Source organism: Leptodactylus fuscus, chromosome 5 (genome assembly GCF_031893055.1).
Source record: "Leptodactylus fuscus isolate aLepFus1 chromosome 5, aLepFus1.hap2, whole genome shotgun sequence".
NCBI lineage: Eukaryota > Metazoa > Chordata > Amphibia > Anura > Leptodactylidae > Leptodactylus > Leptodactylus fuscus.
Genome location: NC_134269.1, coordinates 215,197,683 through 215,225,242, shown reverse-complemented (window position 1 = coordinate 215,225,242; position 27,560 = coordinate 215,197,683). Strand labels below are relative to the sequence as shown.

Sequence of the window (27,560 nt, the reverse complement as noted above, 5' to 3'; positions counted from 1 at the left end):
CGTCGATCCATCCTCACTGTTCCAATAGCTTCGTATGATAAAGGGACATCTCATTCGATAAAGATCCACGCTTTTCTGAGCCAGGTCCATAGGCCACAACATTACGACCCCCTTGGATAAAGGCGTATTCCATCCCGCGCACGTGGTTTTTTTTGTCACATGGCCGTTCCGCTAAACTTTTTTTGTAACAGTGATAGCCTTTGACTTGAGTTGTAACTGAACAAATATCTCATTGTATAGGTTTAGCTTATACTCCGGGAGCTTTGGCTACATCGTCAGGGCTCAGACATCGCTAATATTTTTGCAAATAATTGTCCTCAAAGAAGAAAAATGTGCTCTGTGCTCAGTAACATGGTTACCATTCTCTTACGTAACAAGAAAGAGCTTTATCTTAGAACGTTCCTATCTATGAAGAATAACGTATCATCAGTAGCAAGAGAATCGGTCGAGGATACAATTTTAAAAAGAAAATTTTAAGTGCAAAAATTTTAGAGTCAATCGACTTTTTGCTTTTTTTGTCTTTGACACTTTTTTTAAAGTATTTATTTTATATTATTTTATTTTTTATAATATAATTTTTTTTTTAAAGGGGAAGTTTTAAGGGAATGGCAAAAAAAAAAAAAAATTAAAAGATTGGCGAATACAAATTCGTGAACAGCTCCAAAGTGAGTTCTACTAACATCATCAACTTGTTTTCCTATAAACTATGAACATTCCCCTTTCTGATTTTTTTTTTCTTTGCCTTTCGTTGTAACGATGACATTCAACACGATTTGGCTGGGGTTAAGTGCTGAGAAGATTTTGCTCCGCTGGTGCAGAATGTTATTTCTTTTCCTTTTTGGCTGCTTTTTTCTTGTTCCCTCCTGAAGGTGCGGGGGCCTTCCCTTCCTGTTTCACGGCAGCGTTAAGAGTAGCGGTGCCTGGAATATATATGTTCTGTCTGTAGTCAGGGACATGCTGCAGAGTAAACTGGGGTCCATAGCAGGCACCGAGACCCATCGTTCCGGTTCCTCCTCCGAGATTGGAGCTTTCAGCAGCTTCTGTAAAATGTAATATAGATAATTTCTTTATGAACCGATATACACTGTACAACTGTGTGCTTTAGCAGCTGCTGCTTGACATTGAATATTGCAACTTAGTTTACCCTTACTTTTCTCATTTTACTGTGTAAGCGGCTATACCATTACTGTAGCTTAGGTTCAATACCGCAGCAATGCCCCATAGACGTGAATGGAACATTGACGCATGGCGAGTGAGCACCATGAGTCACGCTGTCACAGTAGTCTAAGCGGCTACTCTCTTGCGGCCGGCGGGCATGCGCAGTCGGCTTTGCCCTAGGCCCGAGGCCTAGAAGTTTGAAGCCAAACCCCAGAAGAAGACACAAAGAAGACCTGTTCCTGAAGAAGATGCAGGCAGTGCTGGAGAGTTCGCTCGCACCATTGGGGACGCCCCCAGTGCTGTTTGAGCACTGGGACCCGCCCCCAGTGCTGCAAGATAACTCATTTGCATACCAGCGAAAACCGGATTATATATCGAACAGCGGGGCGGAGAAAACATCTAAAGGTAGGAGACAAATAGCCTTTCTTAAGGCTATTCCTACGTGATGGGCAGAAAAAAGTTTAAATGATAGGATCCTTTTAAGGAAGACCTTTCACCACCTCCACCGAGTTCAACTCTTTACTTCACGAGTTTCTGTGCCACTAATTCTGAGGCAGTTGGAATTTTTTCTCTAGCCCCCTCCAATCCTGATCAATCACTGTTATTTTCAGCACAACTGGGCTCTCTACTGTCAAGAGGGCGGTCTCTGTCTTTTTTGCTCCAGACCAGGACTGCCCACTTGACAGTAGGGAGCCCAGTTGTGCTGAAAATAACAAATGATTGATCGGGATTGGTGGGGGCTACAGAAAAAATTCTAACTGTGCTGGAATCCGTGGAGTGGCACGTAATAGAAGGATGCAATGAGTTGGATTTGGTGGTGAAAGGTCCTCTTAAAGCCGTCATCTTATCTAAGTCTTCTGCAATATTTTAAAGTTCTTGAAAAATTAGAGTAGACCAGTTGTACAAGAGATTTCGACTAGGTATAACCCTTGAAATGAGTAGATGAGTTTCGTCACAATAAGGAGATTCATTAATATTTCAGTGTTTTTTAAAGGAACAGTAAAGCGTAGGCAAAAATATAGCAAAAATGTTACTGCCAAGAACTGTAGGATTCTGTAAGGTCCTGAAGATCTCCATATTCTGCTAGAGAATGGTGGAGAGGGATGGGGCTTAGCCAAGTAGATATGGCTAAAAGGAAGCAATGGGTGTGCAAATGTAAAAAATAAGAGATACCTCCTTCTGGTCCTCTGTTCCAGAGTTGGGGCCCCTATCCATCCCACACGGGCACTAGCTGGACCAGAAGTTAAGCCCAATCACTGAACTGTTGGGTACCGGTGGCATATTGGCGGTGATGCCCACTACATGATTGGCCACTACGATTACCTGAGCTATTTCATTTCTGGCCTGGCCAGTGCCCACAAGGGATCAAATGGGGAACTCGACACCAGAGTGGAGGACCACGGGGCGACCAATGCTTATTTTTAAAAAATTTTAGTCCATGCCAGAGCACCCAGCTTTTCCAGAAAACCCCTTTAAGGCACCATGTTGCAGAAACGCAGCATTTTTGTTGCAGATTTTGCTGCAGTTTTTTGAGCCAAAGTCAGGATTGTGTTTAACAGAAGGGAAATCTCTTAGAGATTCCTTTATATTTCCCATCCTTTACAAGCCACTCCTGACTTTGGCTCATTCTGTAACACACAACAGTGCATTTCCGCAACGTGGGGGCTTAGCATAAGGCTCTTTTGTCCTTCATTTCCCGTCACCCTGTTTCCCATGGATTGAATATGTCAATGTTGGAAGCAAGGCTCTTTTCATCAATAGGAATGGTGATGGTGGTCATGCGACTAATTCTCTGGCTGTCCCCTGACTTATTTTACTTCCACATAGTTGCTGACCATAGTAAATCACAGCCAATCATGACCATAGTCATGACTAGTCAGATCAACCAGGAGTAAATCACGTGACCACCAGCGTCTTCATTCCTGGATGCATCCAATGTTGACACGATCTAGAAATTTGCATAGAAAGTAGCCAACTCTTTGAGTAAGCATGCCGCTAAATACTAACCAGTTGCCGATGCCAAAATCATTGCTTGTAATCTTTCTGTTTCTACCGGGTTGTTCGGCCATATGCCGCCCTCCTCCGAAGCTTGTGCGCTGGGAAGTGAAGTAGGAAATATGATTAAAAAAAAAGGACTTTAATAATTTTGCAAGGTTGTTCCCTTATATAAAACATTATCATATAATGTATTTAGTTTCAATCCCCCCCTTTAGAAGTCTGCTTGGTGGCAGTGAATACAAACATACTTATGCTAAGTGAGCAGTGAGGAACTGTGTTACGCAACGGTGTCACAACAGTGTAATAGTTGTCCCTCTGTGTTTCCCTAAGTAATAGTGGTACCAGTGTGTCCCCTGATACTGGTCTTTTAGTGCCCTCCCAAAATAATAGTGGTCCCCCAAAGTAATAGGGGCTTATCTGTGCTCGCCTAAAGTAATGGTGGTATGTCTGTGCTCACAAAAAGTCAATAATAGTCCTTCTGGACTTCCACAGTGTAGTAGCGCCCCTTTCTTGTTAGTTTCACAGAGCAGTGCACAGAAGTGAGTACATCCTGATCCCTTCTCCCCTCTGTCGGGTGAGCAGTGGAGGAACCATAGGGGAGAAATTGGGAGGAGGATACAGGGTGTAAAAATGTAAAGGCATGGTCAGTGGTAGAGGTGAGGGTAACCTACAAGCCCCCCCACAGCTTTGGGAGCCAGTCACAACTGTGATCCCTGCAACCCTTATAGCTACATCATAGTTTGGCAGTCCTATGTGATCTCATCTATAGTAGAAGGAATGTTTCATACCCCACCATATAATATCAAGTGATGTACGATAAAAAATAATGCAATAATTGTTAATAAAATAGGTTCATTTACTAACCCACTAGTCCCAGGTCGCTGCGCTTGTGAAAAGTGCCAGTCCATGTTGGCTTGTGCCTGCTGAAAAAAATAGGGAAAAAAATCTGTGCAGGATATCATACAAGTAACCGTATACACATTCAGCCGCATACGCCTGGCAGAACCACTTCTAATAGTCCTGATTAGAGATGAGCGAGTAGTGTTCAATCGAACACCTCTCCGCCATAGGAATGCGTGTAAGCGGCCGAACACCAAGGGGTTAAGCACGGTGAATATTTGATGCGTTTAACCCCTTGGTGTTCGGCCGCTTACACGCATTCCTATGGCGGAGAGGTATTCAATGGAATACTACTCGCTCATCTCTAGTCCTGATGGATGTAAACATCAACCCAGTGTGAACTTAGCCTTAGGACCATGCCATTTGTGGTCTTCAGGAAAAGTTTCTCATGAAAAGAAAGATCATAGATCAAGTGTAATTTTGTAGATCTTCTAGAACCCCATGCACGCAGCAGAGAAGGCTATTAAATCACACATAGAGTCTCATACAGTTCTGTACACTGTGTACCGTCCTAACATGCCCTATGCATCCCTATAGGTGCCATATCACAGCATCATACAAAACTGAACTGTAACACAGTCATGTGCATGAGGACCTAAGAAGGTCTAAGGACAGACAGGTGACACACTGAAAGCTGCATGCATCACATAATACACTGGTGCTGGTATGGTAAGTAGTGAACTGTCTAATCTTATGTATATACAATCCACATGACAGATGTAATAGAACAGTGGTTCTCAACCTGCGGTACCCCGTAAGATACACCTTGCTATTCTATGTGGTATGTGCTGCAGTGTGAGGACCATTATACTACATGTGTGGGCACCAATGTGCCATTCTACTGAGTATGAGGGCCATTATACTACATGTGGGGCACTGACATAACATTTTACTAAGTGTGTGGGCCATTATACTATATTTGGGGGCACTGACGTGCCATTCTACTGAGTGTGAGGTCCATTATGCTACATGTGGGGTCACCGATGTTCCATTCTCCTGAGTGTAAGGGCCATTATACTACATGTGGGGACACAGATGGGGCCATTATACTACATATGGGGGCACTGAGGCGGACAATCTCCAGACTATAGGAGCACTCAGGGAGCCATTACATAACTCCTAATGAAGGCTCCATCACTTAATAACATAAGTGATGGCTTTTTGGGGGACACTCCGCTGGAACGTTTTCTCGTGTACTTCACTTGGAAGGGTTGAGAAACACTGCTGTAGAATACCCATAGTACCCAGAGCACCCTTCACAGCCCCCTTTACAGTGACAATAAGAGTACTTCCATAATAGCACCAGCCACAATACCTCAATAACAGTGTTAGTCGCGTGATCCCTAACCAGTGCCAATTATAGTGTCCCAATATCAGTGACAGAGATATGTTTCCCACGATAGTGCCCCTATATCAGTAACAGCCACTGTGCAACCCTACAGTGCCAGCCATAGTGTGCCAATAACCACAGTGATCGGTGACAAAGAGAATATATAACATCTACCTTCATCCAAAATATAAGAAATCCATCAGTAAAATGGCAATCCTGCAAAGTGTTGTCAGACATGACTTTGGAAGAAATGGAAGAAGAAACCTCAAACTGAATGCAACAAACACCACATAGTACAAAATAGGATAGAACATTGGAGAAAAGAAATTCTTACAAGTTCTCTCTTCCACAGTATTTGACCTCCTAGTTCCCTCCTTTGCTCCCAAGACATGGAAGTTTTCGATGTACAAGGTCAGATATGTGGTAGAAGAGATGATCATCCATCTCGCTGTCCGGAACTCGGATTCCCCATCTGCCTACACTACACTGCAGACTAGAAGAGATTCGGTGGGCGAGCACACGTTATCACCATCGATACCATGGAATGTAACTTTATTGGAAAGTTTTTCTTGTCTGTGTTTCGCCACTGAAAAATTTCCAAAATTTAATGACTGCAACCGAAATTTTTCTCCAGGAATCTTCACTAATCCAAATCCGGTCCAGGGCCATGGTTAGAATGAAAGAAATTTTGGCATAACCTCAAAGGGGTAACTTGGAGCCATAACTTAATGCAAAATCTGTCATGGGGCCCTTGCTTACCTTGTTCCTATTTTATGTTTTGGGTTCGGGGCTCGGTATTAACAACAGTAATTCAGACGCCATATGGTGTGCCAGAAGTGAAATCTACACCTTCCAGGAACGTGTGTAAATTTCAACACGACCAAGGTGCCAAACAACCATGAAATTGTCCATTTTTGGCAGTCTGGAACCAGAGGGGCACCTGTCTTGAAAGATTCCCCATACGATTCAGTGTATGGTGATTTTGATGAAAATGGACAAGGGGCCTGAGACGTCACACCTAGCGAGAACTTGCACCAGCAAGATCACACTGGGAGGACACCGGAGCATCGGGTGTCAGGTTTTTTTTTGTTTTTTTTTTCACCAAATTTTAAAAAAAATTATTTATCCTGGACAACCCCTTTAACTCCTGCCAGCTTTGAAAATACGCTTGTTCAAGACGTCCCTGCCCCAGCCCACCTTGGTTTTTAAAATGTGTCGACTAAGTCAAAAAATGAGGAAAATGGTGCACCAGAAAATGGTCATGCCTTTTTTAGTAAATTCCCCCAACAGTGCTCCAATGTATAGCGACATATGACCAAATTGCAGCTCTGTATATAAAGCAGTGAAATGTCAAGGCTATATACATTGTGTATACTAGGCAGCAATATACACTTTGTACCAGTCACAAGCCTTAGATGCAAGGCCGTGCGTGGTGATCCCAGGTTCACACCTACGTTGGGTTTTCCATTCTTTGGGTCCGCTTAGAATGCAGTTACCTATGGAAACCCATCGACCCCCCCATACTATAATGGGGTCCGCCAAGTTTCCACTCGAAAAATACAGAGAAAAGAAGTCTTTTCATGCGAATGGAGGACTGAATCCCTAAATGGTGACCGAATGCAGGTATGAACCCATCCTTACTCCACGCAGGCTGCATGCCGCCAAGGCCAGCCCCAGCTACGATAGAGGAACGCTTGGCTTATACCACGCAGGCTGCATGCTGCCAAGGCCGGCCCTGGCTACAATAGAGGAACGCTTGGATTATACCACGCCGGCTGCATGCCGTCAAGGCCGGCCCCGGCTACGATATAGGAACCCTGGGCTTATACCATGCAGGCTACATGCCGCCAAGGTCAGCCCTGGCTATGATAGAGGACCACTTGGCTTATACCACGCAGGCTTCATGCCGCCAAGGCCGGCCCCGGCTACGATAGAGGAATTCTTGGCTTATACCATGCAGGCTGCATGCCACCAAGGCCGGCCCCGGCTACGATAGAGGAACGCTTGGCTTATACCACATGCCTTCTCGGCTCCCCGTTCTCCTGAGATCTGCATTAGAATGCAGCTGACTGTGACACAGATACCGATAATGGAAGCATCTAATTAAGATGGAGGGATTGCTACAAAAGATCTCTTGTTCTGGAATACTAAGACGTTCCCCCCGCGTGTATGATTTATCTCTGGCCTCGTTCTGCATTTGCAGAAACTAAAATAGTCAGCAATCTTTATATAGGTTTTTTTTTTTTTTTTTTACGCTTCACAAATCAATGCAGGCGGCTGAATGAAGAGCCGGCCTGAAGAGCTGCATATTCACTTCTCATGTCTGCAGTCCCCTTCACAGTTGCTATGGCAACCCATTGGCAGTTTGTTTACAAGGCCCCGCATGTGCCGCCGCTCAGGCATGGCGACAACACACAGGGTATACGCTTTTATTTTAAGTGGGTGTTAAAAATAACAGCAGAGCATGGAACAATGACAGGAGAAACCGCCACGAAAGGAGCGGCCTGGAAATAACCGAAATCGGATTAGGCCGAGCTATCAAAGTGTCAGCGTCCCCGTAACAGAGATGTCAACCTGAGAGAGTCCCTCGTAGAGGTCTATATACAATATATTGTGTAGGACAGTATAATACTATATAGAGATCTCTATATGCAATACATTATGCAGTTCAGTACAATACCATTTGTTCTTCTACTTCTAGAATTAGGCATGCCGTACACTAGAGAAAATATAGCAGTATACAGTGCGTACGTAGTGCTACCATAAATTGTGCAAATAATACTGCCAAACAGTGCTCAACTAGTACTGAAATACAGCATCCAAATAATACAGCCAAACAGTGCTCAACTAGAACTGAAATACAGCATCAAAATAATATTGCCAAACAGTGCTCAACTAGTACTGAAACACACCATCAAAATAATACTGCCAGACAGTGCTAAACTAGTATTGAAATACAGCATCAAAATAATACAGCCAAACAGAGCTCAACTATAACTGAAATACAGCATCCAAATGATACTGCCAAACAGTGCTCAACTAGTATTGAAATACAGCATCCAAATAATACTGCCAAACAGTGCTCAACTAGAACTGAAACACAGCATCCAAATAATACTGCCAAACAGTGCTCAACTATAACTGAAATACAGCATCCAAATGATACTGCCAAACAGTGCTCAACTAGTATTGAAATACAGCATTCAAATAATACTGCCAAACAGTGCTCAACTAGTACTGAAACACAGCATCCAAATAACACTGCCAAACAGTGCTCAACTAGTATTAAAATAAAGCATCCAAATAATACTGCCAAACAGTGCTCAGCTAGTATTGAAATACAACATCCAAATAATACTGCCAAACAGTGCTCAACTAGAACTGAAGCACAGCATCCAAATAATACTGCCAAACAGTTCTCAACTAGTATTGAAATACAGCACCCAAATAATACTGCCAAACAGTGCTCAACTAGTACTGAAATACAGCATACAAATAATACTGGCAAACAGTGCTCAACTACCACTGAAATAGAGAACCCAAATGATACTGCCGAACAGTGCTCAACTAGAACTGAAATACAGCGTACAATAATACTGCCAAACAGTGCTCAACTAGTACTGAAATACAAAACCCAAATAATACTGCCAAACAGTGCTCAACTAGTACTGAAATACAGCATCCAAATAATACTGCCAAACAGTGCTCAACTAGTACTGAAATACAAAACCCAAATAATACTGCCAAACAGTGAACAGACGATTGGTGGAGATAGATGTCGGGGAACAATTGGCAACTGTGTGAAGTATATAGAAAGCGCTGAGCCCTGTATCCATCACATTCCTAACCACAGTCAGTGCGGAATGTTAGTAAATTGTATAGTATACGGTATATGCACTATATTCTATACATATAATATATAGACTCCACCATGTTATTGACACTTTGTCACCCTTAGTGTTATAATACAACCGGCAAAGTAAAAATTCATCTCCAGTCCGCTTATGTTCCCCATCCAATACTGCATACAGAGCTGAATCCCTGGCAGGCTAGCGGAAAAGACACAGCAGGACATATTTTAGAGGTTCTCCCCGGTATACGGTATATTACACAGTCTGTCGCTGATATGAAAATCAATTTATATTTCTAGAGATAAAAAAGTACTGAAGCGAAACTCGGAAAGAATATGCTCCATGTTTGCAAGATGTATAACAGGCCAGTGCACCAATGTCCTAGGAAGGGAATATCACAGCGGATACATAGCAGAATCAGAAACCAGGGGATAGATAGTCTCTAGTTTATCGAATTCCCAGTCCAAAGGACCATTAAAGGGGAAGTCTGGAATTAAAGGGGTTATCCAGTATAAAATTATATATCTACACTAAACTAAACACCCTTCCCCCACCTACCTTCTGACTTACTTACTTTACAAAAAATATATATTCACATAGATTGCTGAGGTAGTCATGTGACCGCCCCAGGCAGATTTTCTGGTGACGCCTCATTCCCGGAAATGGAATGTCACCAATACTACCCTCTTCCACCCCATTACACTAATCTGACTTCATGTCTGGATCTTCTGGGCACGGGAGATCACTTCCTGCTGTGGGGCCGGCTCCTCCTCTTTTTGGCTTCTGCCAGCCTTCCACGTCTGAGCATGCCGGCACTCCGGCTCTATAGTGCAGGCGCCAAGAGGAGGAGGAGCCAGCCCCACAGAAGGATGTGATCTCCCGTGCCCAGAAGATTTGAACAGGAAGACAGGTAAGTATGATGGGGTGGGGTCTGCTGAGACTGTATTGTGCTTATCGGTTTGTTTGTGTGGCTGTTAGTAAGCCACATGTATAGTTAGTTTATTAGTACTGTTTGGTTAAGAGCTCGGACGAGCAGGATTTTGTTTCACATGTTTTGCCTGATGTTAAAGTTGTGTTTGGTTTTGCTCATTTTGTGCCTGAAGTCAAGGTGGTTGGGTCCGCACCACTGCTTCGACTGGGCCACCTTCCCCACGCAGGTTACAGGCTGTTAAATAGAAACACTCAATAAACACTAGACTAGGTTCACACTAGCGTTGGGCTCTCCATCGTTTGGGTCCTCCGGACCCGTGGTTACCTGTGGACCCCCACGGGCCATCCGTGTAGGGTTTTTCTCTCCACCGATTGTAATGAATTAATGGAATACTGTGGCAGCTGGCATGGGGCACTTCTTAACCATTTCTCAGGCCCATCATGTGGTTATATCCATACCCGCCATCTTTGAAGCAGTAACACTATTTTGTTATTTTCATGTGCACTGACAACTTACAGGGGTTGTCCAGGATTTGGCTCAACCTCTGGGATGGTTGTGATGGACGTAAAGGCATCAGCCCCAGCACTCCTTTGTCCGCTCCTGGTCTCCTTCCCGTTGCGTGCCAGACCTCCAGCACTGGAATCAGACCTGCTGAGACCAATCAGTGGCCTCATGTCTTCTGGTACTGTAAGCCCTGGCACATGAAGGGACCAGGAACAGAGCACTGGGGCAAGAGAGCATGCTTTATTCCTTTTACACCCACCCCATCTGCCTCAGAGGTTGTTCAGGATCACTGGGAAACGGGGGGCTAAGGGTGGGGTAAAATAAAGAAGAAAGTGAACCCTTCTCCCACTTCTCCATTCAGGTTTCTATTTGGTGCCAGCACTAGTTGAATCAGAAGTACAGAGGCTCAGGAGACCTTCACGGCCAATCACTGGTCTCAGAGGTCACCTGATGGGGACCTATAACATATTAACCCCAGTGATCCTGGAAAACCCCTTTAAGTGACTGCTAAGGTGATGATATACATTGGTTGTATCTAATCAATAGTGAGTCCCCACTGCTGGTACATTACTGTTTGATAGTCTGACCTTAGTAGTTTTACCGTTTTTGTATTAGTCACGAATAGTATCATACTATACTGTACTACACTATACTATACTATACCGTACTATACTGTACTATACAATAGTATACTATACTGCTCTGTACTATACTGTACTACACTATACTGTACTGTACTATACTGTAATATACTATACCGTACTATACTGTACTATACTATACTGCTCTGTACCATACTGTATTATATTATAATGTACTATACTATACCATACTATACTGTACTATACAATACTATACTGTACTATACTGTAATATACTATACTGTACTATACTATACCGTACTATACTGTACTATACAATAGTATACTATACTGCTCTGTACTATACTGTACTACACTATACTATACTGTAGTATACAATACTGTACTGTACTATACTGTAATATACTATACTGTACTATACCATACTATACTGCTCTGTACTATACTGTATTATATTATAATGTAATATACTATACTGTACTATACTATACCGTACTATACTGTACTATACAATAGTATACTATACTGCTCTGTACTATACTGTATTATGTTATAATGTACTATACTATACCGTACTATACTGAACTATACAATACTATACTATGCTGTATTATATCATAATGTTCTATACTATACCGTACTGTACTGTACTGTATATTATAATGTACTATACTGTACTGTACCATACTATACTATACCATACTACTCTACACTGTACTATCCTATACTGTACTATACTGTATTATATTATATTGTACTACACTAACCGTACTACACTATACCGTACTATACTGTACTGTACAATACTATACTGTACTGTACTATACTGTATTATATTATAATGTACTATACTGTACTGTACCATACTATACTATACTATACCATACTACACTTTCCTATACTGTACTCTACTATAGTGTATTATATTATACTATACTGTACTGTACTATACTACATTATACTGTAGTGTACTATACCATACTACACTACATTACACTGTACTATACTTGTACTATACTGTACTGTACTATACTATACTGTACTATACGGTACTATACAGCACTGTACTATACTATAATGTACTATACTATACTGTACTATATTGTAATATGTTGTGCTAGACTGTTCTATACGATATCGTACTATACTGTACTGTACTATACTGTTGTGTACTGTATTGTACTATACCATACTGTACTACCATATATTATACTGTACTATACTATACAAAATTATACTGTACAATACTATAGTGTTGTATACTGTATTATACTATACTATACATACTATACTGCACATTCACACTTATCAATGATGCCTAACTAATGAATTTGTCACTCAAGTGTCACTCAAGAGGCTAGAAGTGGCCCGTACAGGACACGGGCCCTATGTTAGAGCCCGGGGGAGGTGAGTAACACAGATTGTTATAATTAGTCACCTCCCTGGGGCCTCCACTCATTATACTCTGAGACACCAGAATATACTATTTTGTGGTTAGTGAACCCCATGTGGTCGACATACTATCTCCGAAGTGCGTACCCTTCAGGCTGAGAACTACCGGTCTAGACATCCCTTGGGTGGATGAATACATAAGGCGTCCTGTATTTATGTTGTATGAAGATTTTATTATTACGTGTTACTGCTTAAAAGGGATATTTTATATGTCAGCGCCAAGTGTATGCGTGGGAATACCGTCTGACTAATAATGTTGAGACATTTTATCTTCCTAGTTGTAGGAAAGCTGCCAGTCAGTGTAACACGTTATATCGACGCCTATGCAATGAGGCAAAAACAGAGTCAAAAAATTGTAATAAACTACAATTACAGATGTCATCACAAGTCAGACATTGAGGGGGTCATGTCTTATTTTACCCATTTGTTACTTACTCTGTTGTCTGCTGCAGCCATGTGTAGTGTTCAGCTCTAGGCCCAGACACTGTATATAGCGGCACTGCATAGTTATACTCACCTCTCCTGGGCATCCAGTTCCTTCCCCCAAGTGGTCTATCGGCTTTTGGCTGATGTCATGCGCTCCAGGGGTCACTGTTGGGGCGACATCATGTTTGCTATATATTCCCATGTATTCCACCTACATGTGAGATACCCTTACTTATATTAGGGGGGTTCAAGCACATATTGTATCGGAGTCAGAATAATGGTGTCTGGTGTCCGATTTCCCCCTGTGTATATCCAACTTTCTAAGGGTTCACATCTAAGTTGGTATTCCATCCGGGGGAGTCTGCATGGGGACCTTCCTCCCTGAACAGAATACTAAACGCAATTGCAGGCGCTGTGTAGTAAAAGCACACAGACGCCATAGACTATAATGGGGTCCGTGTGCTTGGCGCCAGATCTCCGCAGGGATCATGCGGACAGGAAAGTAGTTCACAATATACTTTCCTGCCCGCATGATTCGTGCAGCACTCAGCAAGCACACGGACCCCATTATAGTCTGCGGACTCCCCCGGGCGGAATACCAATGCAAATGTTAATGAAGGGTAAGACAGTCTTATATGCTGCTTTTCCATTATATTTTTGTGTTTATATACCTACTAGCATCTGCCCGCGACTTCGTCTGCGGGTTGGCGGTGGCGTGGAACCGCGTACCCGCCAACCCGCAGACGAGTCGCGGGCAGATGCTAGTAGGTATATAACACAAAAATATAATGGGAAAAGCAGCCTATAAGACTGTCCTTCACCCTTCATTAACATCCCTTGCATTCGGTCTCTCCGCCCGTGACCCCCCATCCTGCGGAGGCCCCAGAACCCTCCTCTGGGCCCTCCTCCTGCGGCCTACCCTACGTCCATGCCCCTGCGCTCCCACAGAAAGCCTACTTCCCTGCCCTCTGTGCCCCACGGTACTGGGCACCCTCCTTGTACCCCCCTAAACGCTGTCCTGCGCAGTAGCCTCCTGCACGCACCCTAGGCCCCCAAATGGCTTGCCCGTTGGCCCAGCGTCCCCAAATTATACAGTCCTGCGGCGCTAGCCAGGCCCTCTGCACACCTTGACTGTGGCCCCAGAGCTGGGCCGCCATAGCTGCACCCTACAATCTGGCAGGGTGCTTACCCAGCTGACACAGCTGAGACCCGTGGCTCTGCCCTGGCCCCCTGCACAACTTGCCCGCAGACACGCGTTTAGGAAGCCGTACCTGCACTCTGGAGGCAGCCGGGGTACTTACCCAGCTGGCACAGCTAAATGCTGTTCTCTACTCCGGTGAGTTTAGCTGCGTGTCTTGTTCGCTGTGTGTGCGCTGTGCTGCCGATGGCCTCGTCGGGCCCCGCAGACCCAGGCGGCGTGGCGGTGGCGCGCCGGTGCTACGAGCAGCCGCCATGTTGGTCGGCTCACACATCGGACCGCCCACAGACTGGTGCGGACCAATCGGATCCCCGCTGACAGACCTGTGATTATGTCATCCAGGTTCTGCAGCGGAGCAAGGGCTCTGTTTCGCTGGTCGCGGTGGGCCTGTCGGCGGAGTGCGCGGCTTGCCAAGTAGCCTATGTTTCCTTCCTGATCTGAGCCCAATCCGTTCGTGTGATTGAGGAACAAACATCCAAACTCACAACCTTTCACATTTATAATATTAGTAGGATAAGCGTTTGCTCTTCTTTTTATTCTATCAATATTATAAGTTCTGTTTTGCTCTGATTTAATACTCTAGTTCCTTTTTGTGACTTCAATTTTAATTTTATGGATTGCAATGTGATACTGTGAAATTTTTGTAGGATATTGTTACAGGAAAAAAAATAAATCAGTGAAATTCTGGGGCTTCATCGTCTCTGCCCAAAACGAAGCATAAATATTCATGTGGCCTCTTTGTGAAAATCACCATGAAATTTGCCTATGATGGAGGAAACTGATGTCGCTTTCTCAGCAAGTAGATCAAGAACTGAATTAATTAAAAAAAAAAAAAATAGCAATTTTCCCAAGGGGGAAAACAATAGTACACTTCTCCCTTCTGCTCAATTCACTCCTGGCTTTGGCTCAAAAAAACTGCAGCAAAATCTGCAACAAAAAAAGCTGCTTTTCCACAACATGGGGCCTCAGCCTTAAGCAGCTCCAGATATTAAAATCCCTTTAAATTTGGTGCTATTCCAGCACTGGTGACCACCAGGATCCTCCGCTTCTTCCTACTCTTCAGAGCACAGTAGTTACTTTGACCATTGTGACCAATGAGTGGCCACATGACATCGAACAACATGTCATTGTTGTGCCATGACATCAGGAAGACACAGGGGACCTTGGTGACTGGTAATGAGGTTGTTCCAAAAGTTTAAAGATGAATCATTTTGGAATTTGGTTAATTTGGATTGAATTAGCCTGAGGCCTCACGTTGCAAAAAAGTTTCCTTTTTTTGTTGCAAATTTTGCTGCATTTTTTTTTTTTTTTTTTTTTGAGCCAAAAACGGGAGTGGGTTGAGCAAAAGGGAGAAGTATAAGAAGCTTCCTCTATATTTCCCATTCCTTCTGTAGCCACTACTGGTTTTGGCCCAAAAATCTGCATTAAAAAAAGGTTGCACAACCGGAGGCCATGAATGAACGGCCTGGGCAGTATGTGGCTGACACATGTGCTTCCGTGGCCCCCTTCATTCAAAAATAGGGGCCGTGGAAACATGGCTGAATAATTAAACAGGAATAGGACGTGTTCTGTATTTTGCAGCCCGACCTGTTGGCCCGCACATGGGACCGTGGAATTCATGGTAACGTGTATGAGCCCATAGACATGAATGAAAAACTTGGATAGCACACTGACCATTCATATGGTCGTGTGCAATCAGCTTTAGGCTGAGTTCACATAGCTTTTTTAGTCTGGATTTTGACGCAGAGGCTGCCTCAGAATCCGTTTCGAAAAATGGCTAGCCGCGACTCGGTGCCGGTGCAGTGCACTGGTATCCAGTCGCAGCTTTCCGCTCCGGATTAGGCCCAAATGAATGGGCCTATTCGTGAGGGATTGTCTTCAGACAGACATCCGTGGCTGAACCGGCCACGGCATCCGCCTAAAGAATGTGCAAGTCGCTTCTTTTTTCCGGGAGCCAGAACAGACCGCTCGTGGAAAAAAGAAACGACCGGCTCCCATTGATTTTTTTTGGTTTTTTGATTTTTTTTTGGTCTCTGCCTCAAATTCCTCCAATTGCTTTGGTAAAGTCTGAGCCATTCCTCCTACATATCAGAAGATCCATCCAAGAGCCAAATGGCATGTTTCAGATTGCCAAAGCATATTTTGGATCTAGTATTTAAAGACCACCCCCCCCCCCCACCTGCTCATGGATGGACCAGTAGATGGTAGTGGGTGTGTCTCAAACTACCAGAAACAAAAAATTTGAACAAAAAATTGACTTTCTTCGTGTTGGCCAAGGAGTGAAAGAGAAGGAATCTAGGATGCCAGGGTCTGGATACCTCAACACCAGAAAGGAGGGGACTGGGTCCTGTCATTCTATTGTCTGCATTTATTGTGAATCCTTCTCTCCGCGATCATTTGTTTCTAGAACAATACGAGAATCCATTTCACAGTTTCTGTTTTATTTGTGATAGCTGTGAACGTTCTGCCCAGCTGATGTAGACATTACAATGGGAATCCCCAGCTGTAAGCCGCCTATTGAAATGTTCTTTTGGTGACTGTATTCCACTGCAAGGGGCTGACAAATTCTCACTTCATTATGAAAAAAAATTCGTAGGTTTTTTTTTTGGACCAAATCTATTGTTTTCCTACTGATACGTGTCACCGCAGCTGTTTGCAGTATAATTTCCCTTTTGTTCGTAGCAATCGAGGATTTGGCAACAGTATTTCTACTCTTAAAGGGGTTGTCCGACAGTTTAAAGGGTTAAAATAATTGGATTAAATGCTATAAAATTAAAAAAAGGGGGTACTCACCTGATGGATTCTCCACTGGGCCAGCTCCTCCGATCTATTCTGTACCGTACTTCCACATCTAATGACTGGCCTCCGCACTGATGCTAGGGTATATGGCACAGGGACGACCACCAGAGCATCGGTGCTCAAACAGTGAGGGGTTTGTGCTGTCTAATATCATTTACTGCAGTGAATTTATTAAACCTTTGGACAACAAGAACCTTTCACCACCTCTATTAATTCCAGGTCTTTCAGCAGGTGCAACTAGGCTGGTTCTGGCCCAGTTGAAATTTTGTCCCGAGCCCAAGTGTTCCCAAGCAAAAAAAAACTTAGAGGTTGTCCCATGATGGACACTTATTCCCTATCCGTAAGACATGGGATAAGTATCTGTTCACTGGGTCCCCCAGTGCTTAGGAGGATGGGGACTGCAAGTTTGCCTTGTGAATGGAACCCTAGTGTACTTGCGTGACCAGTGCTCCATTCACTTCTATGGGGCTGCCAGAGATTATAGTCCCGACAGCCCCATAGACGTTATTGTAGCACGATCACGCAAGAGCACTGGAGCTCCATTCACAAATAGGCCTTAAGGGGACCTTCAGTCCCCTCGTCCTCCTGATCACTGGAGGACCTGGTGATTGTGTCCCCAGCAATCAGATACTTATCCCTTGTCCTTTGGATAGAGCATAAGTGTCCATCATGGGACAACTCCTTTAAGCTGAAGCTCCACATTGCGGAAACACAGTTTTTGTTGGCCAAGGCCAGGAGTGGATTGAACAGAAGGTAGAACTTCTTATATATTTCCCATTCCTTTTGTAGCCATTCTTGGTTTTGGCTCGAGAAACTGCAACAAAAAAAGCTTTGTTTCCACAATATGGGGCCTCAGCCTTAAGGAGGAACAATTATTAGGCTTAGAGGACTCCAACTCTTTGCTTTCTTTAATAGATTATGACAAAGTTGGAATTTTACTTTAAGTACCCCTATTCCCAAGCAATTGGTGACATTAGTTTCAGTGGCCAACATTGGGCTCTCTACTCTGTCAAGCGTCATGGTGTCGTCAAGATGTTGATGTGCCCCATGTGACTCTTGGACGCATGCCCTCACCAGAAGAGGTGAAGGAAGGTGAGTATAACTGTTTGTTATTTTTTACAACTCCCCTATGCCCCTGGGATCTGAAGAGACTCCACAGTATAATAATATCACTCCCGATTTATGGGTGTTTTAGGTTCAGGTTCGGGTCGTAAAATTCGAAAATTTAGGTCAAATCTGGTCCAATCCAAAAAATTTCACCCATCTGTGTTGGTTGCCATTCCTATCTTTTTGAAAACATTGATGAACAATGAACAACATACCAAGGTGTACTTTTAGTGTACTTTTTGTGAGTTCTTTTTGGGTGCGTTCTTCTCATGGTGTGATGCTTCGATACAATTATAAAAGAGACTATGGAAATACAATCTTAGAGATTAGACTTATATGGTATATTGAAAGCAGATTTTAGAAAAAGAAATTCTGTTAAAATGGGCAATTTTTTTTTTACAATTACCATCACATTGCCATTTACTCCTTATGTTTGGTTCATATCTGCGTTGGTATTCCGTCTGGGGGAGTCCGCACGGGGGCCCCCTGAAAGGAATACCGAACGCAACTGCAAGCAGTGTACCAGTGAAAGCACATGGACCCCATAGACTATAATGGGGTCCATGTGCTTGCCATGTGCTGCCCGCACGAATCATGCGGACAGGAAAGTAGATTGTGAACTACTTTTCTGTCCGCATGATTCCTGTGGAGATCTGGTGGCAAACACACGGACCCCATTATAGTCTATGGGGTCTGTGTGCTTTCACTGGAACACTGCTTGCAGTTGCGTTCAGTATTCCGTTTGGTGGGGTCCTCATGTGGACTCTGTTGGACAGAATACCAACGCAGATGTGAACTAGGCCTTATGATGCACTGATCTATATATAGCAGTTAATTTCATTAGTAAATTTCAGTGTAAACGCCCTATTGTATTGGCCCGATATACTGGGCTAATATCAGCAACAAACACTCCTAGGAACGCTCTTTGCCAATAGTAGCCCTGTGTAATAGTACTTCTGATCAGCTGACCAGCGAGCAAACGACCGGTCACATATTTTATGCAGGATCAAAGAGGCAGATTATCAAGGGAACGTGTAATAAGTGCAGTGCTGCTGATAATACAGAGAGATCGTTCCTCCCCCATTCGCTCAAGAGATCGTTCCTCCCCCTTTCGCTCCAGAGATCATTCCTCCCCCATTCCCACCAGAGATCGTTCTTCCCCCATTCAGTTTGCATTGCCCTATGTAATAAGGCCAACGCACAAAAGTGCCAGATAATGTGTTTCTTGTTCATTCTTGGAGACCAAGATCTGGATGCCTAATACAGCCTTAAACAGTGACACCATCACCCCACTCAATAAACCATGGGGACTTCACTATCCCCTAAAGATATCCTGTGCTTTAACATAAATGGGTGAAATTTGCAAACTTTTTTTTTTCTAGAAATGTTGTTTTTAACCATATCTATGATATACAGGATCCATCAAAACACACCATAATGTGATTTCCTAGAAAGGTAGATTCTAGAGTAGAGATTAAAGTGATACTCCGGACAGTAGCTGAAAATACTGCTAGTGCCTGGAGTATACGACTCGATACTGCACTAAAATGTCATGTACACAGCCACAACTGAAACTGTTTTCTGGTTGGCCACTCCTGTCTGCCATGTTCAAGTCATGGATACCCAAACCGGCATGAGAACCTGTATAAAGAATGACTTGATGTCCATAACTAATATCATAGACCACATAGGTAAGACCTTGACTTGGGCTGAGTCTGCTCTCTTAGGCTGGGTTCACATCTGCGTCCAATCACCGTTCGGGGATTCTGTCCCCAATTCCGCTTGGAAAATGTGGAGAGAGAGAAGTTCTGCGACCATTTTTTGACCCAAAGTCTATGGGGTTCTGTTTTTTAAGTGGATTGCGTTTTTGGTTTTGAGGGAACTGAAGAACGGAAACTTGAACGCAGGTGTGAACTTAGTATTAGGCTAAGTTCACATCTATGTCTCACATTTTTTATGTAAAAACCTCAGATACCTTCCATTTGGGTCCGTGTCCCATTGAACTCAAAACTAAGTTATGGTTCCATTTTTTGAATGGATGACCTAACACATTTGTTTTTCTCTACCAAAACCCAGAACCATGACGGAATGGACGTAGATGGATGACAAGTGGGCAGTATACACACCCATGTGAGTCAATGAGTGTTTCTATGGATCAATTTTTATCAGTTTTCTATTCTTTGACTGATGTGAACCTAGCCATAGCAGTACGAGGGTAGTCTGAAAAGTTTTTGACCTCCACATGTACATGGCAACACTTGTCAACCAAAGTTGAGGAATGTATTTGCGCATGCGTTGGAATGTACTCACAAAAATTTCAGCCATTTTGCACCAGCGTTTTTTCTTTGCCAGTCTTTGTAGCGAGTCGATGCGAGTGATTTTGTGAAAATGGTTAAAATCGAATATTGAGCTGTCATTAGATATTTATTTAGTTGGACGCTGTGTGTACAGAGACTCTTCACCATCATGTACCACCGTCAAATTTTGGACAGCTGAATTTAAAAATGGCCGTACCAGCTTGGTTGACGATGAACGTTCGGGACGGCCAAAAACTGCAACCACGAACAACATTGCTCAAGTTCACCAAATGGTGCTAGAGAACTGTCGAATGAAGGTTAGAGAGATAGTAGAGGCTCTCAAGCACCATTTGGTGAACTTGAGCAATGTTTTTGTTCATGGTTGCGGTTTTTGGCCATCCCGAACGTTCATCATCAACCAAGCTGGTTTAAATTCAGCTGCCCAAAGTTTGTCGGTGGTACATGATGGTGCAGAGTACCCGTACACAGTGTCCAACTCGTCTTTAAAGGGATTCTACCATTAAATGAACTTTTTTTCTAATTACCACGTTGGAATAGCCTTAAGAAAGGCTATTCGTCTCCTACCTTTAGATGTGGTCTCCGTCGTGCCGTCGGCTCTGACAGCGAGACCCTGTTAGAGCCGACTGCGCATGCTCAGTAAGGTCCTTACAGCCCTCCGACGCGCAAGTGAACTCATCCAGGCATTGGAGGGCTGTACGGATCTTACTGAGCATGTGCAGTCGGCTCTAATAGGGTCTCAGAGCTGACTGCGCAGGCGTCAGACATGATGAAGAAAGAAGACGACAGACAAGGGAAGGAGGCAGATGAAGAAGAAGGACGCCCCCATTGCTGCCGAGACCTCATTAGCATACCGCTAAGTACCGGTATTTCTAAGGAACGGCGTGACGGAGACCACATCTAAAGGTAGGAGACGAATAGCCTTTCTTAAGGCTATTCCGACGTGGTAATTAGAAAAAAAGTTGATTTAATGGTAGAATCCCTTTAACTTGCGAAGGTGTATTTTATCCATTTTCACAAAATCACTGGCATCGACTCACTACAACGACTGTCAAAGAAAAACCGCTGGTGCAAAGCGGCTGAAATTTTTGTGAGTCCATTCCAACGCATGCGCAAACACATTCCCCAACTTTGGTTGACGAGTGTTGTCCTCTACATGTGGAGGTCAGAAACTTTTCAGACTACCCTCGTACAGATATTTTTCATTCATCATAACCTTGACTTTTGGATATACCCACAAAACATTTGACCCTATGGATATAGGTGCATTCTAAGAAATAACCGGCATACTATACCTCATGTCCATATCATCAATAGTAACATTTGCATCATTGTGACATAACGTATGAGCATTGTCAGATATATGTAATACAGGATGAGAAAACAATGGTCCACACACTCAACCGACACAAAGCAAATATGAAAATGCTTTATTATGAATGTAGAAAAATGTCGAGCACAGAAATGATTTTTGTATGACAAAATAAATAAGAATTTCATGAATTGTGATGTCTCTTACCCCATCGTACGGTCTTCGATAGATGCTTGTATGTTAATCTGGACTCACTAAAAAACTGTACAAACAAGTCTGGGTCTGTCTGGACAGACCGAAACGCATGACAGTGTACTTCTGTACGCCTTGTCGATTACATTGTAATTATGGCGGGTGTTTTTTTGTTTTTGTTTTTTGCTGGTGTGTATTCCTTAAAAGTCTCTTTCTTATCCAATACAGTACCAACTTTAATAAGGCACTCTAAGAAGTGCGGCAGGTTTATAGACACATCAGTCAGTCACTTGTTAGATCAAGATCCAAAAACCCAACAAGGTCTGGTGGACTTTTTCATCCTTCTTAGTTGCAAGAAGTTTGTTAAGTACAATATTCCAGATTGACAATCCGCAGCGAAAAGTCTAATTCTAGACTTCATCTTGGCAAGTATCATTGTCCATAAGGAACATATTTAGCAGTCAGGCTTGACACAAATGACTATGGGCTGTGAAATATCATTGCCTGGAGAATTCCTGGGGCTGATCACATGTAACTTAAATATTTATCATGGATGATTGCTGAAGATATTTTATGTGAAGACACTATGCAAGATCAAGTACCTAAACCCCCGTAGGAAGCTGACTATCCTATTATCCTACATTCCTTTCCCTAGATCCATTTTTGTCTATGTAAAGTGACTAAACAGACTAGACTTGGCTTTAGATAAATTACATTCTAGAATTTTCTGAATAAAATTTGACCAGTAAATCTAAAATTTACCAAGACTCAATGTGAGTTGCTCAACATATAAAAATTCCCTTTGCCTTAACATTTTTTTGTTCATAAATTTAAGATTTAGTGTTCCCTTTTTTTTCCATCTGAACTCGGCCCTAAAATTTCTTTTCTTAGTCTTGTTTCAGGCACTTTAATTCTAGAGCAGAATATCTGGAATGCATTCAAAGATTTGGCTTAGACCGTAATTGACATCTTGTCTCGTACAAAATCGGTGAGTTATGCGGTACCCTTAGCCCCCTATATTAAAATGATTAAGACACGGTTTACATTCTGCATTCTCTCAACATATGTATAAATTATACAACACCTAAATATCTAGAAATGAATACAAAATTTTTGCTCGCTCATATTAAGCTGCCGGAAGTTCCGCTAAAAACTATAAGGTGTTGACCTTGATGACTATTGAGAACAATATTTTATCACCCCAATTAAAATTTTTTTTTAAAGCCATAGTTGCTTCTAATTTCCGACAATTTATCGTTAATCTTATTAAATGTGTTTTTGCTCCTTTCAACGTCAATGTGGTAATGTTTCCTGTCTTTTTTTGTTAAGTGGACACTATGGCATAATGACCTGTGATGAGAAAAATGGGCTGTATATATGTTCACCACACTGCTCACAGATGCCATGAAAGATGAAATAGAGAAAACTTAATGACATTCATCTTGTTTGACTTTGGTTTCAAGTAATGGCAAATACTGGGAGCTCACCTCATTGGAAGCAATGGAGAAGTTAGGATCTGGAACCAGAATTCCCGGGGAGGAGGAGCTAGCAGTGACATGAGGTGGCCTCATAAACATAAACTCACTAATATCTGAGACTGGGGAGAAACATGTTCTGACCCTTCGATTGGATGGGATATTTCCAGCACAATCCACTCGGACCCCTATTATGGTATTACAAAGGCTGGGGTGGAGTTGAAAAGTTCCATGAAGCTTGGATCCTGCTACCACTCCTTTCTTTTGATTTTGTCTACAACAGAGAGGAAAATTCTTGTTCTCACACTTGTGAATTTTAATTCCAAGGGCGGCCAAGCCAATGAGCGAGATGACGGAAATCACAATCAAACAAACAATCAGATACAAGGTGAGACTCGAAATATTCCTTTTTTTAGAATGGTCTTTTACACCCTGGGAAACTTCGAGGTCTTTGTCTTCTAGAGTCATCATTACGGTTACCGAGGTGGATAAACAAGGTTCTCCAGAATCTTTGACAAGTAGAAGAAGTTCATGGACGTTAGGATCAACGTCTTGGATTGCCCGTTTAGTTCTTATTTCACCAGTTCTCATGACAATGCTAAAGAGCGTCGGATCTGTTGCTTCAAGTAAGTTGTAGGAAAGCCAAGCGTTCCGTCCCGAATCATGGTCTACGGCAGATATCTTGCTTACCATAACGTTTGGCCCAGTAGACCTTGGAATCTTACACTGGGCAACAGAATTTGCTCCAATTACAGGGAATACGACCACAGGAGAATTATCATTTTGATCCAGAACAAAAACATGAACAACAGTCTTATTTCTAAGGGGTGGTGAGCCAGCATCGGAAACTTCTATCTGGAACTGGAAGTAGTTAATTCTTTCATAATCTAGAGGAAACTTAAGGTAGACCTGTCCATTTTCTGAATTGATGTAGATATGAGATGAACTAGCATAATCCTCTTTAGGGTTTTGTAATATGGAATAAGAGAGACGTGAATTCTGGTCCAAGTCTGGATCCGTAGCAGAAACAGTACAAAGTAACTCCCCAGCTTTGTTATTCTCTTCCACGAAGACTTCGTAAACCGGTTCAACAAACTGAGGGGTGTTGTCATTCACATCAGAAACTGCCACCGATATAACTTTCACAGTGGACAGAGTGGGGTTCCCCATATCCTTTGCAGTAATGGTTATTTGGTATTCGGAGACACTTTCACGGTCTAAGTTATCGCTTGTAATCAAGGAAAACTGGTGCTCGAAATCCTCCCTTACGGTGAAGGGAAGATTCTTGTCTACTTGGCACTGTACCCTACCATTATCACCATGATCTTTGTCTTTTATAGTGATTACAGCAACTACTGTCCCGGCTGGCGAGTCTTCGGGAACCGAACTAGAAAACGCACTTATAGTCATTTCAGGAGTATTGTCATTGACGTCAATAATGTGGACAATTACACTACAATGCTCTTCCATAATGGGGCTTCCTTTATCTCTAGCCTCAATATCAATCTCATAAACAGAAATCTCTTCAAAATCTAAATTTCCAAGTACCCGGATTTCACCCGTTTCTGAATTAAGCTGAAAAATATTGCTTAAGGCTTCCGAGTTGTGGCTGCTAAAAAAGTATTCGATTTCTCCATTGGGGCCTTCATCTAGATCGGTGGCATTTAGCTTTATCACTAGGGAGTTTTTGGGGGCATTTTCTTTTAGCTGGACATTATAAGAGGGTTGATCGAATGCCGGGTGATTATCATTGGCATCTAGGACAATAATCGTGATCTGCATGGTGCTCGATCGACATGGCACCCCACCATCCTCTGCTTTGAGGACCAGATGGTGGACTGCTGTTTGCTCCCTATCTAGAGCCTTTTCTAGAACCAACTCTGGAAATTTGCTACCATCGGTGCGTTTTTTCACAATCAGGGCAAAATTTTCACTCGGGCTAAGATGGTATTCCTGCAATGCATTAGAGCCTATATCTGGATCCTGTGCATTTGGAATTAGAAACCTAGCACCGGGGGAAGCCAACTCATTTATTTTTAAAGTCAGCTCTTCACTCTGGAATCGGGGGGAATTATCATTTATATCTAATATCTCCACCTCAATCCTGTACACTTCTACTGGATTCTCAATAGCAAATTTTAGATTTAAGATACACGTAACACTCTGTCCACAAAGCAGCTCTCTGTCTATTCTGTCATTCACCAATATGGCTCCATTGTTTACATTGATAGAGAAATATTGGGAATCGGAATCAGAAAGTACCTGGAGATTAGCAGCTACTAGTTTTGCCACATCTGTTCCAAGATCCTTAGCGATATTCCCAACAATTTCACCCCTGTTCAGCTCCTCGGGGATAGAGTATCGGAACTGTGCATATGTGAGGTTTACAAGCAGCCACAAAGGAAAGAGATGCAGAATTCCTACTTGCAAAACACGGTAACCTGCTGGATGAATCATTGCAGAAAAGCCTTGTCTGAAAGCCGTCCCTTTTTCCCCTCAGCACATCTTGAATACAGAGCAGCTAATCCTTTTGGAAAAAAAAGAAGGATGCAGTCAAGGTTGTTTTGTAATTTCTTTTTCCATCAGACCAGAGAGGCTAAGGTAAAAATCTAGCTGGCAACAGAAAGGAAACGAAGGAGGAGCAAGTACATAGCAGCCATTGAATTGTATGCAGCACTGCATTGGCTCCAGATATGTTTTAGTATATCCAATCACCGGCTGCAAAAATATTTTCTACGTATTAAAATAAGTTACGGACGTTCCAGGAAAGCAAATTCAAATGGGAAACGTCGCCGGTCGCCAAAGTAAGAAGATGCAATTTTATTTTGCAAAAAAAAAAAAAAGAAGGATGCATCGTAGGGATTCACGTCAGAATGGATTGTAGCGTAACCCTTTGTGTGCCGACACGAGGCATGCCTGTGTGACGAGGGGCAGGGGTTGCATCCAGCCGGCAGAGAATGTAAACGATTCTCCGATGATACTACGTATAGGCAGCCAGTGCCGGGAATGGGATGAGATGGCTCCGTAATTTATCATGTGTTGTGGAAACAGAAGCAAACATTACTCCCACAACACAATCTGCCTTCCTAGTGCACACGGCTCATTAAAATAACATTGTAATAAGTTTCCAAGTGTCAGCCGTACAACAGACTATCTCTTACGTGACTAATATCACTGCTTAACAGTTTGGCAACACAATGCACAAGGGCTAAACAAGACATATGGAACGTTTCCATGAAAAAGAAGCTAAATGTTCCCCAATTTCGTTGCATTTCTGCATTCTGCTCTTACGATTCCTAGGATACAGCCTTAAAGTTACAATGTAATAAACTCTAAAGACTTTCAATGTCAAATTTTGTCTATATATCACTCATCACGAGAATATCACGAGAATATCACTAGAGTATACACTCACCCCGCCAAGGTTCTAGGATTATACTTGCATCTATAAACTAGCCTATTACCTAGAGAAACCTAGGAATACTTGCCATGTCAACTGTGCAGGGAGAATTGGGACTGAATATCCGTAAAAATCCGGAAAAAAATCCAGAGTGCCACAAACAAACCCATGAGATCCTGGCATTGTTTTACAGAGCTTATTGTATCCTGCACTTCTCTTGTCAAACAGCAACTGTGTTTCTCTAGAGTAGCTGTTCTGTGACAGTGTAAATGGGAAGAAAGAGGAGGGGAGGGATCCATCCATTCACTGCGATGGGGGGGGGGGGGGAGCGAGACAAAGAGAGAATTGGACACAATGCCCCTTACCCTGCAGCCATCGGTTCAGACACGTCTTGAGTGATCGTCTCAGTATGACTTCTCTGAGATGGGGAATTTCATGCACCAATATTATCTATTTGATGATTATCGCTGAGATAGATCTTTGTTTCTATTAGAAAAACTGCATATTTAACCCCATCAGATACAGTAGCTGGACCACAAAGTATCCTCAGCTGATGTGAGTCCAGAAATACAGGGGGAGGGGGGAGGTCTGAACATTGAAGTCATGTCAT

The 27,560-nt window shown here is 42.9% G+C and overlaps 1 protein-coding gene across 1 annotated transcript; it reads right to left on the bottom strand.

Annotated features, from left to right (window-relative positions):
- Nucleotides 1-656: 656 nt before the first annotated feature.
- LOC142204080 (protocadherin gamma-C5-like) lies at nucleotides 657-27,047 on the bottom strand. The gene is made up of 5 exons (XM_075275309.1): nucleotides 26,966-27,047; nucleotides 23,563-26,077; nucleotides 4,021-4,079; nucleotides 3,166-3,254; nucleotides 657-1,040 (listed from the first exon to the last, which is right to left on the bottom strand). The coding sequence occupies exons 2-5, from the start codon at nucleotides 26,005-26,007 to the stop codon at nucleotides 823-825; spliced, it is 2,811 nt and encodes a 936-aa protein (XP_075131410.1). The 5' UTR covers nucleotides 26,008-26,077; nucleotides 26,966-27,047; the 3' UTR covers nucleotides 657-822.
- Between the last annotated feature and the right edge of the window lie 513 nt (nucleotides 27,048-27,560).